Below are 19,697 nucleotides of genomic sequence, written 5' to 3'. Positions count from 1 at the left end.
TTTTTTTTTCCCAAGGATTACAGAAAGTGCATAGCAAATTCAGCCTTCAGAATACCCAGGAGCTGAAGACTCAAGTAGGCTACAGCTGTCTTCACCCACAGTATTCTAAAAGAACTAATGAGATGAGAAGTCTGCAGCTGGTGGCAAGCACAATAAACCATGAGCCAAGGGCTTCTCTTCATCAGAGCCTCTCCTTTCCCCATGGGATCCCAAAGGAGACAGAATACTAACAAAGCCAGCAGGCTGTCTCATTCCACACTATTGCTCATTTGCAGCTATAATTGGTAGCTGAGGTTGCATTCTGTATGCTGGAACTGTCATACATGAAGGAATATATTTGTTCATTGTGATACAGATATAAATCGGCCAGTTTTCCAATATAGAAAGACCAAACTAGATACCCAACAATGAAATTGTAGTGAAGCAGCTATTGTCCAAAAAAATTAAATGTATGTTACAGAGCTCCAAAATTGAGGTGGTTAAAACTACACCTGCTTCCCAATATCTTGCTACTTAATTGAACTGATTAAACATTTACGTATTCAACCTCATATAAAAAAAAGCACAAAACTTCCCAGGTTTTGACAAGATGCATTATCCTCATCTGTCAGGGTTAAGGTGCTATTGTTAATAATTGGTGTTTGTTATATTTTGATACAATATCTTTAAGGTTTGCTGCTTTGTGTCCAAGAGAAAAAAAATGGAAAGATTTTTGGGTGTATGGTGTGTGTGTGATATTTTATATATTCACACTCATGCCTTATAGGAAATTCCACTTTGGTGTCTCTGGTGCAGCTGCTGCTTGTGCTTGTTGAAATGTGTTTTGATTATCTAGTATATGTGGACGCCCTTCTGCATCATCCTGTGTGATACACTGTTGAGGCCAGGACGGAGGCCAAGAAGGTTTGAGTTGAAGTCCTAGTGTAGGCGAGCCTGACCACCTCAGGGGACTGTGGTCTCCTTGCGTGCAGAAGTAGGGGGCCTTGCTTGGTATTTAAGGTCCAGTTCACCTCTGTGAGTCTGTATATCCATAGTTCAGAAAAGTGTCCACAGTCAGCACTAATAATGAGGGCCTAGGGGCATGTACTTTCTAGAACAGTGTATTACACCCAGAGTGGAGAATTTTCTTAAATTAGTTGTTTCTTGATTTGTGATGTCAAAGTATAACATCATCAGTTTTGTTTCTTTAGCCCTGGTGGTATTTGTGCACCTTCCCCACCCCCACCCCCACCCCATTTCGTTTTTTTCTTTTTCTTGGGGCGGGCAAATTTAGAATCCACAGAGATAGTTCTGCAGTTTCTCTTTCATGAATTCTAAGGTATGCACGGCCACCCTCATTCACTTTTTTTTTTAATTTGTAGGAGGTACCGGGGAATGAACCCAGGTCCAATGTGCAGAGCACTCACTCAACCACTGAGCTACACCCTCTTCATGTATTAATATATCCAGAATCAGGATTCACCTTCCAGTTATGACATGTCATAGTTTGGCAGGGTGTTTTCCTTCTTAATGATCATAAAATAATGGCACCTCCTCTGATGGCCGATTCAGGAAATGTGGTATTTACTGGTCAACACATGCCCGGCTCTCTGATATCTCAGATTTTGTATAGAATACTTGAGCATTGCAACTATACTGAGGTCACAACCTAGTTAATAGTAAAAAAGGTGAAAAATGATTTTTTCCCCTCCATAAATGGAATAAACCAATAAACCCTGCTGGTTCGATCTGACTAGAATTCTTCTCCCCATTCTGTGATGGCAGTTAAAACGTACTCTCCAGACAGGGGTTCTTAACCAGGGGTCTGTGAGCTTGAATTGAAATTTAAAAAAAACCAAACCATTATTCTTGTGGGGACGTGTTGGTGTGGGTGTGATATATTTATTAAATAATACACAGTATAGTGTGGACTTAGTAAGGGGTCCATGGTTTTCACCTGACTGGCAAAGGGGTCCGTGGAATAAAAGGTTAAGAACCCTTGCAGGTTTTAGTTACCTTTTCTTCATCTCTCTTTTCCAACTAGTGACTTTTTAGGAACCAGAATCATGTGTTGATTCTCCTCACCCTCCTCAGACTCCTTGGACTACTTTCTCCATGGGGGCTGTTCAATAAATAGACTTTGAGGGAAATGATGCCAAAAGTGATTATTGATAGGATATTAAATATTTTCAATTTTGAGAAAAGGAAGCTTGTCTTTGGGTTTTAATTCCAAGCTACTGACCTAGAGGAAAATATTTTATGGCATTATATGTTTGTTTTTATAGGCAGAATAGCTTATTTCTCTCTGTGAGTCCAGGTCTTGAGACCACCTGAGCGATGGTCAGAAGCAAAGTTGTTAGTTTTTAGGTTGCAGTTCTAAATAGGAATTTAAAAATTCCTATCAGCTGACAATAATTGGCCTTGACAGCTGTGTCCAGTTACACGAAATAACTCCGATTGTCCAACTCCTTGCAGTTCATCCCAGTTTGTCGTTCCTGGATAACGCTGACTGACCCAATGCCTGTGGCAACACCGCACTGCATATTTTAAAGCTGTAAAACCCATTGTGGCCAGCTCAGTTTGCTCATTTAATGATTTCAGCCCATCATTAGGTCTTTCGTAACTTCTTACTTAACCATTAGATAGGCTTGGAGTTCAGGGCCCCGTATTTACCCAGCTGTCATCCGTTAAAAGTTTTTAAAAATTTTTCCTTGTAATCCTAATTTTATTTATAACTTTCTCTTTAGGAATTATTAACATGGTCATTACACATTTACTGAGTGTTGAATCTTGGTAAGGTGCTTCTCAATAGGTTTTCTCCAATTTATGAAAGTTTTAGTATGTCTTGGAGCATGTTCAGTGCTTGCTTTTTGTTTGCACTGTCCTTATCTGTAAAAAATGATTTTTGACTGGGGTTTTCATATTTAACTTGTCCACAGCATTTCCCCCTGAGCATGTAGTCCCTCCATGAAGGCTAGAAAGGGACCCTGTTCAGAAATTCTGTTCCAGAAGGAAAGAGCTCTCTTTTTGCAATATTTTAAACTAACCAACCGGCCTCTGTCCACTGTCATGATTACGATTCATCGCTTTTTTTGCTTTAGCTTTTCCCAAGAATTTTTTATTTCTCTCTGCAAATTTTGCACGTACATGTGTGAGTATAATGATAACAGGGACTTTTTCTAAAGCAGATAGGTTAAAGATTTACTCATTTCCTCCATTCTGTCAAGAAAAGAATATTAAGGGAAACAGAATTTACACACACAAGAACCTTGACTAAAATCTGAATTTTAGGGCTGTTTCCTCTAGCATGATATACCTGAGGCAGCCATGGGACAGCCATCGACGCTTTTGTAACCACTTGCGACAGTGAAGGAGTGAAAGGTGCAGGCCAAGACGGGTGGTACAACCCTGCATGTCATGAAGACAGTCCCTCTTCTGTGAGAAAGCCATGGTGTTTGTAGTCCATGTCTCTCTGTGGAAGAAGGTTTGGAGAGGCTGGCCAAGGAAATGGTGCATCTACAGACCCAACTGTAGAAGAGATTTGGGGAGGTCCCAGAATCAGTTGTCCTAGTTCGTGTCCCCAGTCATGGTAGTCAATCTCTAGCACTGTCATCATCTACAGGTATTGTCAAAAATCGGGATGGTATGTTTTCTTTTTTTAAATGTGATAATACATATATCAAAGGGCTGAAAGTGTCAAAATGTTGAAAGATTCCATCTCAGAGATAGCCATCCCACCCAGTAACCAGACCTGGTGGATTGCTAGTCAAGACTTCATTATTTCCTGTTATGTAGTCATTTTGCCTAAGGTAAAGGTTTAAAAAGCAAAGAGAACCAGACTAAAAACCTAGTGTCACATAGAGGCATTTTTATACTTTTATGCAAAGGCACAGTAAGTATAATCGGATTCTGCAATGTGTTTTGGTAGCTGCAAAGAGCTGTTCTGGCAAGGTTAAAGAATTTTCTCTGGTTTTCTTCTCTGCCTCTGACTTTGTTTTGCTTTGCAGGACTACAAAACTGATGAAGACCCAGCATTATTCCAATCAGTCAAGACCAAGAGAGGCCCTCTGGGACCCAACTGGAAGGTACTGATGCTGACCTTTCTGACAGGCAGAGTCTTGGCAACAGAACATTTGACAGGTCCTGAGTCTTGAAGAGCTGGTGACGTTTAACTGAAAAAAAGAAATGGCACAAAAATAATTTTACTTGCGATAAGGACTTATAGCCAGTTGCAGTTGGCCAGCATGTTTGCTGCATTAATAAAACAGAGCATGGCTAGACTGTCACTTTCAGCATCAAGCTATTCTAATAACTCTTAAAAGAGACAAGTGATTTAGTCTTTTGGGATTGTAATGCTCTCTCCTGAGACTTAAAGTGATAGTACCAAAAAAAAAAAAATCCATGCTAAATGAAGGTCTATAGTTTAAGTTTAGTTGTAGTAAAAACTGAACAAGGCCCCTTCAAACGAGCCCATGTTCCTAGCCTTTTAATAGTTATGCTTTGGAAAGCAGGACACCAGAGAACACTTTTTGTGGCAAAATAGTTGTTTTCGATTATGTGAACACACTCTTATATTTGATTCATGGAAGTAAGAAAAGCAATGTCAAGGTAACAATTTAAATTATCATAGAAATATAATGCATTTCAAAGACATCCACTGAACTAAATGACAAACTCTTAAAGAAGACCTAATATGTTGATGGCAAGTTATTACAACTAATTTGACAGGAGAAGAGGAGCATAAAAACCAAAACATGCCCGGAGCAGATTTTCTTCCAGCAGGGTTCTACTTGGCAACCAATCTGTTTATTCTGAACCTAGTCACAGGTCATCTATAAATGGTGTCTAGGTGCTAGCTATTGTTTGAAAATATAGGATTCCTATAACATAGCCCTGAAAATTACTCACTGAGTGGTCTCCATAGGTGTCAGCCAATTTTGTGGACTGTCTTCCACATCAGCTAAAATAAAGGCTGAGTCTTACTTTGTTTTATTCGAAATGATTCATGATAATCTTATTTTCATATTTGCTCTGTGGGTAGATTTCAGTTCAGAATTCTCCAATTTAATGGCCTTACCTAGAGACTTTTAACTTAATACCCAGAAGGTGATATATGCCACGTATAGATTAAGGAACATATTCAGTAGGCATGATCATGAGTTTGCTCTAATGGATTTTTAAAATCTCCCACACTTCTAGAATTCTAGCCGTGGGCTTTAGAAGTTGTTCTGAGTTAGAGCGGAAGCCTGTCTCCTTTGAGATTTAGCACTGAGTTTCTAAAAGAGAATACCGTGGCAGGGGAGCAGACCAACGGCTATTTCTAAGGTGCCAGGCACTCTGCAGGACACATTTAAGCTTCACAACCTTCCTGTGGGATAAGTACACCTGCTTCATTTTATAGATGAGGAACTTGGCCAGAGCAACACGGGTAAGAGTTGTAGGAGAAACAGCATGTTCACCATTTCTCTTTCACCCAAGTCAGTTCTAGTCACAGATGTGGGTGAGGTGTGGAGACATAGCAGCTTACGACTCTCCACCTGCCCGTCTGTACCTTTTGTGCCCTGCTCCACTATGGGAGTTGTTTAGCTCTCTGCATTTGTGGTATTTGCTAGAACTTAACAATTCCTGTTAATACCAATGGTAGATTTCCAGTGGGCAGGGTCAGTGGGGTGTCCTTTAAAAAGCCGTTGTTGACTTGTCATAAGGTGTGACTTAAGTAACCTAATCCCTCTGGGCCTGTTTCCTCATCCTTAAAATGGGAATGGTACGACTCACTATCTCAGAAGGTTGTTTTAAGGAGCAAATGAAGTAATGAATGTTAAGTTCCCAACACAGAAGAGGTGTACAATAAATCTCATCTCTTTTTGTTGTCATGCTACTATCTAAATCCCTTTAAAAATAAAAAGAATTTTCTGGCTTCATCATCTCTTTGGGTTGATGAGATCATTAAATACACCACCATATTTATGACACAGTTATTTCTTATCTCTGTCTAGTGTCCCAAGGATTCCACCTGGTTCTAGAAGCTGGAGATTATTAAAATCTTTGCGAATGAGTATGTTGTGTGAATGCTTGCCTTAGGTCAGCCATTAAGCAGAGGACCACACAAGTTTGGAAAGCCTTTGCTAGCAGAGGATGATGAGCTTGCTAAGGAATAGATTTTCTTAATTTCCACATTTTTTAAGAGCACAGACCTTTTCTTCATTTAGCCTATGGTATGATACATATCTTTTATCTTTTAAACACCTATACACAGAGAGGCAGGCTGTAGCTCTGTATTCATTTTCCCCTGAAGAAAGAATGTTAAAAATCTGAGCCCGTGAATTACATTTGTTATTTAGAGTTCAGTACTTGATCAAGTGACTGTGCATGTTAATAGGAGAGAAATTTATAACCTGATTAAGATTTTGCTTCAAGGCAGAATTGTGCATTTCCCATGGGTATAAATGTCTTGCTTCTTTCTATCACTGTGTGTGTGTGTATGTGTACGTGTTTCTGGTTCGTGGGTTTTTGGTTTTGCCTTTTGTTTTTCACGGTGTGTGTATATAGTATGACTCCCTATTCCAGTGGTTTATTAAAAGCATTTTATGCATTGATTCCTTTTAGCTTTCCAGAATTGCCACCTCTGATCTGGGTGAGGAGTTGTCATTTTAACAAATTGAAACACCATCTTTGAAGATTAAGGTGTCATTTTCACCCTATTGCAAGGCCTTGTTTCATTGTTCATTTAAGCCAGGCACTTTATGAAGATTTAAGCTTCGCTGTCTACATATGTACAATAGTTAATCATTAGACCTGTAAAGGCCTTTGTGGGAAGCTGTGCCAAAGCATAATGATCCCTTCTAGTGCTTGACATGCTTTGGAAGTCTCAGCCAGTATTCTGAATATTTTGGGTGTAAGATAACCAGGTCAGATAAATTGATCTGGAAGTTGTAGTAGTTTTTATATTATGCTTTTGAGAACTCTCTTATCACTAAAAAAAAATTCAGTTATCTTTATACATATGCCATAAAGGCTTGACCTGTTTCTCTTCTGTGTTTGTTAAACTCCAATGAGAGGAAAAACTTCAGCAGTAGGAGATGACCCTTCAAAACAGTTCATCATACTGTTTACCAGTCATGCTTTAGAATTATTCTAGAAAGCCTTTGAGGCCATCTGGATCGTCCAAACCAGTGGAGGGCAGCCATTTCTGTGGATTACAGAGGCATTAATTGTTTCCTGCCATGCTGCCAAGATTCCTTTCTCTTTCTACCCTGTATCTGTGGGAAGATGGTGTTAGCATCAGTTATCACTGGCCGAAGGTAAAGTTACTATTACGTTGGTGCAAAAGGAACTGTGGTTTCGAACCGTGAGTTTTAAATCATTATAACTAAACTCAGACACATCTCTATTAATCAAAATAGGAACCATTAAAATCAACACATTTTTGCCAATGAGAAATAAGTTTGTTTATTCCTGTAGCATAAATAGCTGTGCTTCAGGATTTGACAAACTCTTGGAAAGCTTTTTCTTCATCCTGCTGGTTGTGGAAGCATTTTCCTTGCAAAAAGTTGTCAGGATTCTTGAAGAAGTGGTAGTCGGTTGGCGAGAGATCAGGTGAATATGGTGGGTGAGGCAAAACTTCATAGCCCAATTTGTTCAACTTTTGAAACTTTGGTTGCGTGATGTGCTGTCAGCATTGTTGTGGAAAAGAATTGGGCCCTTTCTCTTGACCAATGCCAGCTGCAGGCATTGCAGTTTTCGGTGCATCTCATCAATTTGCTGAGCATACTTCTCAGATGTAATGGTTTCTCTGGAATTCAGAAAGCTATAGTGGATCAGAGTGGCAGCAGACCACCAAACAGTGACCATGACCTTTTTTTGGTGCAAGTTTGGCTTTGGGAAGTGCTTTGAACTTTCTTCTCAGTCTAACCACTGAGCTGGTTGTCACTGGTTTTCGTATAAAATCCACTTTGCGTTGCATGTCACAATCCAGTCAAGAAACGGTTCATTGTTGTTGCATAGAATAAGAGAAGATGATACTTCAAAACGATGATATTTTAAAATTTTGGTCAACTCCTGAGGCACCCACTTACCAAGTTTTTCATCTTTCTAATTTGCTTCAAATGCCAAACCACCATACAATGGTCAACGTTGAGTTCCTTGGCAACTTCTTGTTGTAGTCAGCTTTGATGATTGCTCTCAGTTGGTCTTTGTCAACTTCCAATGGTCAGCCACTATGCTCCTCATCTTCAAGGCTCTCTTCTCCTTTGCAAAACTTCTTGAACCACCACTGCACTGTACATTTATTAGCAGTTCCTGGGCCAAATGCGTTCGTTGTTGATGTTGCAAGTTGTCTCTGCTCCTTTACGACCCATTTGGAATTCAAATAAGAAAAGCACTCAGATTTGCTTTGCATCTAACATCATTTCCCATCTAAAATAAATATAAATAGCAAGTAACAAGTCATTAGCAAAGAAACATAAAGTGAGAAATGCACATTAAAATGATGTATAATATAACCACATTTTTAAAAGAATGTATGCCAATATTAATGGCAGATTTCAGCAATGCAAAACTTCAGTTACTTTTGCACCAACCTAATACAAGATGCTGTTGGCCAGAGATAGTAAAAATGGAAGTAAGTGATGAGGGAGAAGTTGAAATCCAGCTATGGAAATCTCTGGGAGATAGAGATGAGTAGGAAAATTACCCAGAAAATGCTCTTGTGGCTAATGAGTAGTGTCCTTTACTTGAAGGCCACTCTGGTAGAAAGACTGATGACTGCTCTTCCTGTTTGTTCGTCTAGACATGACATGTCTGAGTCCCCGGAAGGATGTGAAGGCATTTTAAAAATACGTTCCCTCCCTGTAATCTCACATTTGAAACCCTGTAGTGGGTGGCAGAAAGAGGCTTAATGGTTAGTTTCTGGTTAGACCACAATTTTGGATTATGTCTAAGAGAGCAAACCTTAGAACGTGGCTGATTTTTGGAGTACCTGGTTTGACAGGTAGGTTTTTAAGTCAATTTAAAAACTGTGTCTTTAGCACTTACAATGTATTAATTATACGAACTCCTACAGAGGATGCAAAAAAAAAAATGTCCCTTGTCTTCAGGGAGCTGTGTGTCCCAAGTTAGCTCTTAATCTAGGATTCTGAATGTCATGTTCTCAGGCAAAGTGAAAGGATTTGGGCACAGGCCAGTGGGTTCAAGAAGGGATTCGGCAGAATGGGCCCCTTACAGAGGATCTTCCCAACACTGGTAGGGCATAAAGTTTTCTTCTTGAGTTTTGTTTTGTTTCGTTTAATTGGACACAAGCCTGAAGTACATGTCGTCATTCTGATTAGTAAATGGGTGTGAGCGACAAAACAAAAAGTTTGGAGACATGGAAAATGTGACTGATTATCCTCTCACAGGCAGTAAACTTTCCTATCTTAACTTCATTTTGCCTCGTTTGGTGAAATTCATTTAGCCTACAATTAGTTAAATCTCTTGAACTTTATCTCCCATTACCTCTTCCCTTTCACACTTCCCACTTGCCCAACCAGATGGAAGTCTTCTGCCTTTGAGCTCTCCTAGAACGGTTTGTTGCTGGTCTTCACGTAGCGTGTCTCGTGTCAGCGTGTCTATCTTCCTTCTCTCCCTCTCCGTCCCGCATTCCTCACACTGAACTTTAAACCACAGGATCCGTGTCTAGCTTACCTTTGTATGGAGCAGCACCTCACTCACAGGAGATGCTTAATGTGCATTTGCTGACTCTCGACCTGAATAAAAATCAATTAAATATCGCTCACCTAGCCTGGACTTATAGAGAGTGTAATGTCCAGTGTAGGTCTGTCCATATGACTACCAGAGTCTAAACAAATTTGAGTGAAGGGCTGAGAGGGGAATTGGGTTCAGCTGAAAATTCAGTATGCATGCTTCACATATATTCCACACTCTTCTGTTGCTGTTTACTGGCAACAGTCTCAGCAGTGCATTTATTTTTAACTTCCTTAGTGAAATCTGGGTTGGAAACTCACAAAATCGACAGCTGAAATTGAGCGTTCAGAATGCCTAAAATTGAAAAATTAAAATATGAAGGGTGGTATGGACCTTATATACATGACTGTGTCCTTGCAAAGTATTCATTCTAGTTAACCGTAGCTATATACCTAGTCCATCTTCACCCCAACAAGTTTTTAAATAGAAGACAGTATGCATAGAGTTGAAAGGGAGCATGAGACCGTGACAGGACTACAGTTTTGTAAAACGAATTTCCAGAATGCCTTTGAATTCTTTTGTTTTTTAATTCTCTTTTACATTTGTATATATTTGTTTGTCACAGATACAAGAGACTAGTTCTGGTGCATAGCATGGGCTGATTGCTCCCGATCCCAGCTAAACATGCGGCGTTTTGTTTAGTTACGTTGGTTGGCTCCGGCGTACTTTACTCCCCCTTAGGCCTTGTCCACATACCGTAGAGTAACCGAATATGCCTTGTGAAATTAAAAACATAGTTTTGGGCTTTTGGGGTTTCATTATAGTCAGAAACATGACATTTAAGGAATCCAGTGAATATATAAACTATTTAAATAAAATTTTACACAGACATTTTACAACCAGCTAGTACTTGCTATATTATGGATGGAATTTACATTTTGAAGAGAGATGGGTCATATTTTTGGGTTCTTCTGTTGACTCATGATTTATGTTATAGAACTTCTGGCTGTTCTGTCTTTTTATAACCAGTCAGTCTTTACCTCCGTTTTTTTATTGTCTTTTTTAAAATTTTAAGCTTTAATCTATGTAAAACTCATGTATCAACAAAATTTTCTTTACTGCTAGATTTGTGGTGTGTATGTGTGTCAAATTCAGGAATCAGTTAATCCTATTTTGCCTTAGGTAAATGGACAGGGTTACTTTAGGAATTTAGATTAGAAAATATTAGGTTTGGGCTGGATTAGAGTTATATGTGAAAGATCTTAATTCAGATTTTGACTTTATTTGCTTTGGAGTTAATATCTTAGCCAATGAAGAGAGTCAGAAGCCATTTGTATTGTTTTATGGCCGAAGAAGTCATCTTGTCCCCGTCTTCCCTCCTTGCCCCTAGATTGTGAACCTCCTGAGGGTGAGAATTTATTTGGGGTCCATGGAGCCTAGAACATTGCTCCAAGTCTGGGACCCAAATATATGTCCATGAGGATTTTTCACATTTTGAAAGTTACACATTTCTTCACAAGAATGTTTCTGATAACTCTGAAGGGTGTTATATTTCACCCTGCATGTTTACCTCATCATTGCTTTAGAAGTTTTAAGATTAGAAAAAATTAAAAACAGTCTGGCTGGACTACAATTATATATTCAAGACTTTATTTTACATTTTAACTTGGTTTTTGTTTTTTGTTTTGGTGGTGGTGATATAAAACATTGAAAAGAAACAAAAATATTTAGATTATTTATAGGCAAAGAAGAGTGAAAATTTGAAATCGTTACCCAGATAATTTATGGGAAAGTAAATCTTTGTTTTAATATACTCACTCACCTGAGGGCAAAAACTTTTTTAGAGCATATTGGAGTTTTTTCTGTCTATAAAATGGTTTTTGAGGTACCGGAACTGGAGATTGTAACCAGGACGTAGGAAGCTAGCACTCAACCACTGAGCCACATTTGACCCCTTAGTTGTTTTTGTTTGTTAGTTTGCTTGTTGTTTGTTTTTTTGTTTCATTTTGTTTTTAGGAGGCTGGGAACGGAACCCGGGACCTCCCTTGTGGGAAGCAGGTGCTCAACAACTTGAGCCACATCTACTCCCTAGAATGTTTTTATTATTATTATTTTTTTAAAATCCAGCGTATATATATATTTTTTAATCTGGTGTTTGTTTTTTTAATTTTCATCTCTGCCCACCACCCTGGTCCCTGAGATGGCTTCCTCATCTGTCTGCTCATCTGCTCATTTTTTTAAGGAGGCACCGAGACCTGAACCTGGGACCTCAATGTGGGAGGTCAGTGCCTGACCACTTGAGCCACTTCTGCTCCTTACGGCGGTTGCAGTGGCTGCTCATCTTCTTTAGGAGGCACCAGGAACTGGATTTCAGACCTCCTATGTGGGGGGTGAGTGCTCAGTTGCTTGAGCCACATCCGCTCCCTGTTAAGTTTTGAAGATAAAGAATTTACACAGAAGAAAATAAAAGATCAGTTATGTTCCCACCATTCAGAGACTACTACCACTGTGAGTTTATCTCCTGCTTTGCGTGGTTTATTCTATTACAGATATTTATAGCATGGATAGATACCTATTTATATTCATATTATCCTTTTTTTTTTCCATGTTGCTGCTGTTCTTTGAAAAGATACTTTTTTAAAAATATTTTCTTTTTCTTAGAGAAGTAGTGAGCTGACAAAACAGTCACGCATAATGTGCAGAATTCCCATACGTCACTCCTCCAGCAGCACCTTACATTATGGTGGAACATTTGTTACAGATTATGAAAGAACATCCTTAGACTATTGCCACTAACTTTGGTCCGTATGAAAAGATGCTTTTTAATAGCTATATGCATACTAACCAGTTGTTTGGAAGGCCTGTGATAGATGGCTTTATTAACCAGTCTTATTAGTGGGTGTTGAAGTTAAGCCCAGGATTTTGCTGTTATAAATAAATCTACTGTCTTGTTACTTTCGTACCTATTGAACAGGATAAATTTCTCAAAGTGGAATTATGAGGTTAAGGATGGTATATGGACAGCTTTAAGACTTTTTATTACATAGTGTCAGATTTCACCCTAGAAAGATAGTAGAAAAGTTTTTTTAAGTTTTACTCAACACGTCCAAGGCAATTTCATTATTTTCTATTTCATCTCTAAGTATGAGAAATTTAAAAGCCATTTTCTTAATTTCATCACAGTTTTAAGACCATACCTCATATTAAGAGATGAATCCCTTAAATCATTTTTAGATTTGAAAGAGACCTTACATACCGTGTATTATGGATCATTGAAAAATATATATATATAGCTTCTCTGTTATCATGTCTCTCATTTCTGGGGATATTTGAAATTATTTTCCTTGAAGGGAACTTCGTGCTGTGTTGGTATTGATACTGTGGAGAATTCGGCCAAGAAATAAATGCAACCATTGTTTGTTTGCTTGTGTTTTAGTTATTTTGCCTATTTTTCCCTGTTTTTTTTTCTCTTTTTTTTTTTTTTTTTTGATGCTTGCAAGTTGGATGGAAAACAAAAAGCAGATTGAGACCAAATACACATTTTGGGTTTGGGGAAATCGCTGAGAGGGCTGATTCTTTTCTGTCCCATATGGCTTACAGTTTTTAAAATAAAATTTTATAGACCACTATTAATTTATAAATTGCCAGTATTACCTTGATTGATTTAAGCAGCCTAACACAGTCACTCGAAAGAATGTGAGAAACCAACTTGGTTAATTATCTAAGTCACGTTGTGTATACTCTTGATTTTGGAGCCCAGGCTTGGTATAGGCATGTTTGTAGTACACTTCGTTTGCTCTTTAATTAGAACCATGCTGCAGCCTGCTGTGTTTATAAACTTGTTGGGAGAATTCTGAAGAGTAGGTGTTCTACTAGAAACACCACAGGTTTTCATTTAGGACAATGTATCCAGTGATTTCCAGTTTCAGAACAAAACTCTCAGCAGTCCATATTTAACCAGACCTTGGAATGTTCAATCTGGGACGTATCTAGGGACTGTTCAGTGGTGCGTCGGGGGTACACAGCCATAGAGGAAATGCAGCCTGGGTGGGCAGGGGGATGTTTTATTAAGCCCAGGCATAATATGGAATAAAATACAAAATGATAGGAAGTTTTAGGACAATCCATCAGATGTCAAAGACATGTCGTGCCTACGACCTGCAACCTTGGGCCAACCCCAGACCCCTGCAGAGCTACGTTCATGCACCCTTTTAGTATCACCTCAGTGGAGGATGAAAAACTGATAGAGCTTAGCCTTTCCTTTTTTAAAATTTTACATATATATATTTTTTAAGACACTTAGACTATGTAAATGTTACATAAAAATATAGGGGATTCCCATACGACCCACTCCCTACCCCTTCCATATTTTCCCACCTTAACAACATCCTTCATTAGTGTGGTACATTTGTTACAATTGATGAGCACATGCTGGAGCATTGCCACTAAACGTGGATTATAGTTTACGTTGCAATTTATACTCTCCTGCACAATTTTGTAAGTTATAACAAGATATATAATGGCCTGTGTCTGTCATTGCATTGTCATTCAGGGTAATTCCCAAGTTCCGTAAATGACCCCATAGTACACCTTTTTTCCCTCTCCCTCCCCTCAGAACCTCTAGTGGCCACAGCCTCCACATCAGTGATAAAAGTTCTTCCATTGCTAGAATCAAGGTAAGTCTATAGTAGAATAACAGTAAGTCTACTGGAGTCTGTTTTTTCCTTTTCTAGACAGAGAAGCACCCTGCCCTCCCTACGCTGGAAGTTACTTTGCACATTGGGAACTACAACCCAGGTCCCCTTACTTCTGGTCTAGCCCTACTATTTGTCAAACTCAAAATTCTGCGTGCCATATCGTACATATACCCAAATTGTATTTCACGTGAGGCTTTTCCAGTGAGTCTCATTAGATTGGTGAGTACTGCCACACTGGCTCACTGCTTATTGAAAAAACAACCTTGTCTTCCCCCACCCCGCAAAAATACAAGGCCTACAGAAGCTAGTGCAGTCCTTTGGAAGTCTTCCACATAGGAGCCTGCTTACATGCTGGGGGTAAGGCAAGAAGGGGGATGCACAGAATGTGATGATGTGATTTTAGCATAGGGCCCAGCCTCCGCCACAGAAGGGTATCCCTTCTGAAAGAGAGTGTTCGCACCAAGGGCAAGAGTTTGTCTTATCCTTATTTATAGACATAATCATTCCTCTCTATCACCCACCTAGCACAGAATTAAGATATGTAATTGGCATCTACTAAGTACTTGCTGAATTAAACTTAATCATAAAGTCTGGGGTGATGGATATGGATACAGAATTTTCAGGTTGGTACTCTTTTCTTCATGGAGAAGAAAGGCAATGAAAAAATTAGCCAGCCAAGTTCTGTTGATGTAGAACTCACCCGCAGAAGGACAGTTTGCTATATTATTTAAATGCTTGCTGGTGTTACTTAATTGATTTAACCCATGTACCAGGTCATTATTCAGAAGATGAAATGTTACTACGGAAGAGATTTCTTGAGAAGAGTTGGTCAATCATGCAGGACTCTACAGAGCTCTCAGTCTCATTAGTAATACCAAGATAGAATTTTTTCATGTATCTTACCCCTAGAATTCACTTGAAACTAGAACATTATGGAGGGTTTGGGAAAAGGTGTGGTCTGGTATTATGACTGCATAAATGAAAAATAATCTTGAAGTTTTAGAATACAAAATTATAAAATGAATTTTAGAAAATCATTTTTTAAATTTATGATTATTTGGCTGAGTGGAAAGAATATTTGCTCATACACAACAAACATATTGAGGGTAGGACATGAAGGACGTGATAAGATGTGACAGTGGCACTCAGTGGGACCAGTGCCGGCCTTGTCATGGCCAGAGTGCTGTGGGAAGCTGAGGACAACAGTGAAGGAAGAAAGAATCTTGTAGAAGGCTATGTTAATCTTTTGACTCAGTTATTTAGTTTTTATAAAAAACATTGCACACCACTCTACTCTTAAGACAAACTTTATCTATAGTGGTTTTGCAGATTCAGAGTGGTATATAAAAATTTATTAATGAATTAGGGTTAAGTCTTTGAGTCTCAGCCACTAATTTAGAACATATACTGCCTTTTTTTAGTCCTCACAGCAGTCCTAAGAATTAGCTTTGTGGTTTTTATTTCTTGGTTTTTAAATCATCTTACATGCGTGAACACCGGGGCTTCATTTACCGAGTGGCCCTTGCCCTAGACCACACATGCAGGCCACCTCTGCCACCTGCGCTCCTTCCACACATATCTGCATTCCACGGAGAGCAGGAAACATACCAGGCTTTGCTCCCTGCCATGAGCCAGTCCCAGGCTCAGTTCTGGGTCAGCTGGGTAGTGACCCGATCCTCCTGCACACGGCACCTGGGAAGAACCACGTGTGGAGTGGAGCCATGGTAAACATGCTGCTGTGTGCTGCGCAGCTCCGGGCTCCTTCCCCACTCCCCCTGCCCCCAAGATAAACATGCTAGTGTGGTGCACTTACTAAGGCAGACGCCTCCACTGGTAACTTTCACGGAAGTAGTAATACAATAGTTGGCAAACCTCCCACCCCATTTTTATAATGAAAAAATGTACAGAAAAAAAACCTAAAAGAATTGAACAGTGGAGATCTCCACCTAGTTTCAACAGTTGTTAACGTTTTGCCTATTTGCTTTCCCCTCCGGTCTCCCTCCCATCCCCTCCTCCTTCCTTCCCTCTTTCCACGCTGATTGATATTCATTTTGGGCCAAATCATGTGAAAGTAAATTGCAGATATTAGATTATGTCACTAGTCTCTCTTAATTCAGAATAGTCTCCCCACCTCTCTCTCTTTCTTCATTTGATTTTTTAACTACAACATTTAAACGATGAGGTGTAATCATTTGTGGAAATTAAAGCCTGTATACCTGGGATTTGCCTTTGAATACTCGATAATTATAGGTCATTCTTGATGCATCATTTTTCGTATCCCCCTTCTATTGAAAATATCATCGTTTTAAAAAGCAGTGCCCTCCACTTGCCAATATTTGAAAGACAGAGAAGACTGAACTTCCTCCTCATTCTTTATTGTGCCTTACCACGTCCTTGGTGGGAGTGCAATAATAGCATTACGCAAACCCTTAGGTATAAAAGGCTCACCGTTAATGTGATGAGAATAGAATTTGGTATTTAATATGAAATCTGAATAGTGTAATCTGAGTTAGAGCCCTGTGCCTATTAAACTTTAGAGCTGGGAAATAACTTCATCTGTGGAAGGTGAGTTTACACCAGGGGGATAACTCATGCCTTTGCTAAAATGATTTAGAGTTTCCAGATATCTGAATTAAACACATCTGAGACTGTAATTTTCTTCATGTATATCTGTGATGTCGTTACATAGCAGTCAGTTTTAATCAAAACATAAATATTTAAGTCACAATGTTTCCTTTTCAATTGTCCTTTTTTAGAAGGAGCTGGCCAACAACCCAGACTGCCCTAAGATGTGCGCCTATAAGCTGGTGACCATCAAATTCAAGTGGTGGGGACTGCAAAGCAAAGTAGAAAACTTCATTCAGAAGGTAAAATCTGTTCCAAATGGTGGTTACTTAAATTTAGATTGAGTTGAGATAGATATCAATGGACTATTTCTCTGCTAACACTTTTCTTTCTTTGTGAAACCATTGTCCCTGCGTAATTCCTTTCTGCCTTTCTATTTCTCCTTGGAAGCAGTGAACACAGATGCCAGCAGAAGTGGTTCTGAGGGCTTGGTTGGGGGAAGCGCAGAGCAGTTTGTTGTTGAAAGCACTTTCTGACGGTTTTGCCCAGCTCCTCTGTAGAGGGCCCTTTGCTGGGGCAGTTTGGACCTGGAGGCCTGGCACAGGCTGGAGGAGCAGGGCGGGACTTGACTGCTGGGGAGCTCTTCTGCCCCAGCGTGTCTGGGCCTCCATTCCCCCCTCGCGCACATACGCACCCCCCCACACACCTTCTGTGACACACCTCTTGCACTTTAAAGATAACCTGAGACCTTATCTTTAAAGGCCCTCACTGAGAATTGATGACATTCTGAACATGATCTGAGGATCCAGATTCTAATTGCCTCTCTTATATGTCTTCTTTACTAAAGTGAAAGTAACATGGGCAATTAGATCTAGAAAGAGGGGAGAGCTGCAGTTGTATCAATATATGTGGTTATTAATACACAAGAAATATGAAAAGTTTCTTTTGTGTTTAGGACTCTGTGGTGTGAATATTTATCCCATTATGATTATAAACAAACCCCCATCCTACTACTGGTTGGGTCTGAGTTTCATCTTTACTTTTCTCCTTTTAAACTGGAGCGGCTTTAACATATTAAAAAGAAAACAGTCTTAAAATGCTGAAAGTTTGATTATTCTTGGACCTACTTGCAGTTGGCCCACAGTAGGCGTTCTGTAAATATTGGCTTCCTTCCTTCCTCTTGGATCATAATAAGAGATTAATAATCTAGCTCTGATTAAGTAGAAGTCACATATGTAATTGATGAAGTACCTTCTGTTCATGGAAAATATTTAAAAGTTGAGTATTGTCCAAGAGTACTTACTATTCAGTGCACTTTTCTCTCTTCTTGGGAATGTTTAATAAAACTTAATAATCCAGCATTTAAAACCACTGATTATGTACATGGCTACATGTAATGGCAGAAAAATTAGACTAGGAAAAGTAATAGAGGTGAGAGTATGAATTAATTCTTACTTTAATCAAACATCTTATTCCAAAGAGTCCAGGACTCTTCTGTGAGTATATGATTGTATTTCACCTCTCACATCCTCTGAATTGCAGAGAAGTCAAGAATGATAAGGTATAGTTTTATAGCCGAAGAAATCGAGTTGACCTTTGGCCATTGACATTTAAAAGAAGGTGAAAATAAATTGGGTCCATCAGGGGTTTATGTTGGATCAGGATGTGTACACCACATTTTTTTAGTTTCTATTAAATCATGCTACCTTTCTCCGGGGAGATTATTTCACTTTTCACATTTTTATTTTATTGTACAAAATGATAATAGGATGGAATTAGGATTTCTAATGGAAGTTGAATGGTCTCTTAAAATCAAATATTGTTAATTCCATGGACTAATCAAGACATGGAATCTGTCATTAATCTTAGAGTTCTGCTATCTTAAACAACTTTTCTTCTTGTTTTAAAAGCAAGAAAAAAGGATATTTACGAACTTTCATCGCCAGCTTTTTTGTTGGATTGACAAGTGGATTGATCTGACAATGGAAGACATCAGAAGAATGGAAGATGAAACTCAGAAAGAGCTAGAAACAGTAAGACTTCCTGTGATATGGAATTCTCTAATTGTCTAGCCATTCACAAGTCTGTTTATCCTCATCAAAAAACTGACTTTCTTAGACACTAATATCCCTTTCTGTACACGTTCTGATTTCTCTTTTGTTGGGCATCTTTCAAGAAGGAAGACTAGAGCTTCCCTTGATCTAGAATTTATGAATTGTAAAATGCCCGATGGTTTTGTATTATTTTTTAAGCATTATTCCTCTGTCATGGTACTTCTGTCCTTTTAGCACTCACTGTGTCAGAACAAGTTGCCTTGGGTCACTGGGGGGGTTGGTCATACAAATCAAGTTAAGTCCTATTTCCCTCTTCTGTAGAAAAGGTAAGGCTAGTGGTTTTGTTACTGATTCCAGAAATGCCTACTTCCCTCCCCCAACTATCAAGAACTCTTCTTTCTTCATAAGCTTAGGTAAAAGTTCAGGTGAGCCTGGGGCCAGAGGTCAGCCCGCCATGTTTAAAAGCTGAAGTACAGCCCAGCTACCCCACCGCCGTGAGCTGGCCTTGCAGCCCGTGTGCACAGGCACATCTCTTTTCTCCCAGGGACAGATTCTTCCCGGACTTGCTCTTAACATGTGCATGGTTTTGCTTTTGCCGTGGGCCATGCTTCTCTTCATTTGGCACTAAAGCTCCGCTGGGGGGAAATGAACCCAAGGAATGTGCAGGGCAGGGTAGTGGTTTCCATGCGGTCACCTAAAGTCCTGCCAGCAGTCCCAGTTT

At 39.3% G+C, this 19,697-nt stretch overlaps 1 protein-coding gene across 1 annotated transcript in view; it reads left to right on the top strand.

Moving 5' to 3' along the window:
• The window catches only part of PITPNB (phosphatidylinositol transfer protein beta), a 70,783-nt gene that overhangs the window by 45,263 nt on the left and 5,823 nt on the right, over positions 1–19,697 (top strand). Inside the window, exons 8-10 of the mRNA XM_004461700.5 lie at positions 3,987–4,064; positions 17,114–17,224; positions 18,833–18,955. Of these exons, the coding sequence (XP_004461757.1) occupies positions 3,987–4,064; positions 17,114–17,224; positions 18,833–18,955 (312 nt within the window). The remainder of the gene's footprint in view (positions 1–3,986; positions 4,065–17,113; positions 17,225–18,832; positions 18,956–19,697) is intronic.

This window comes from Dasypus novemcinctus, chromosome 19, assembly GCF_030445035.2.
Source record: "Dasypus novemcinctus isolate mDasNov1 chromosome 19, mDasNov1.1.hap2, whole genome shotgun sequence".
Lineage (NCBI taxonomy): Eukaryota > Metazoa > Chordata > Mammalia > Cingulata > Dasypodidae > Dasypus > Dasypus novemcinctus.
This window is presented reverse-complemented; position numbering and strand designations above follow the sequence as displayed.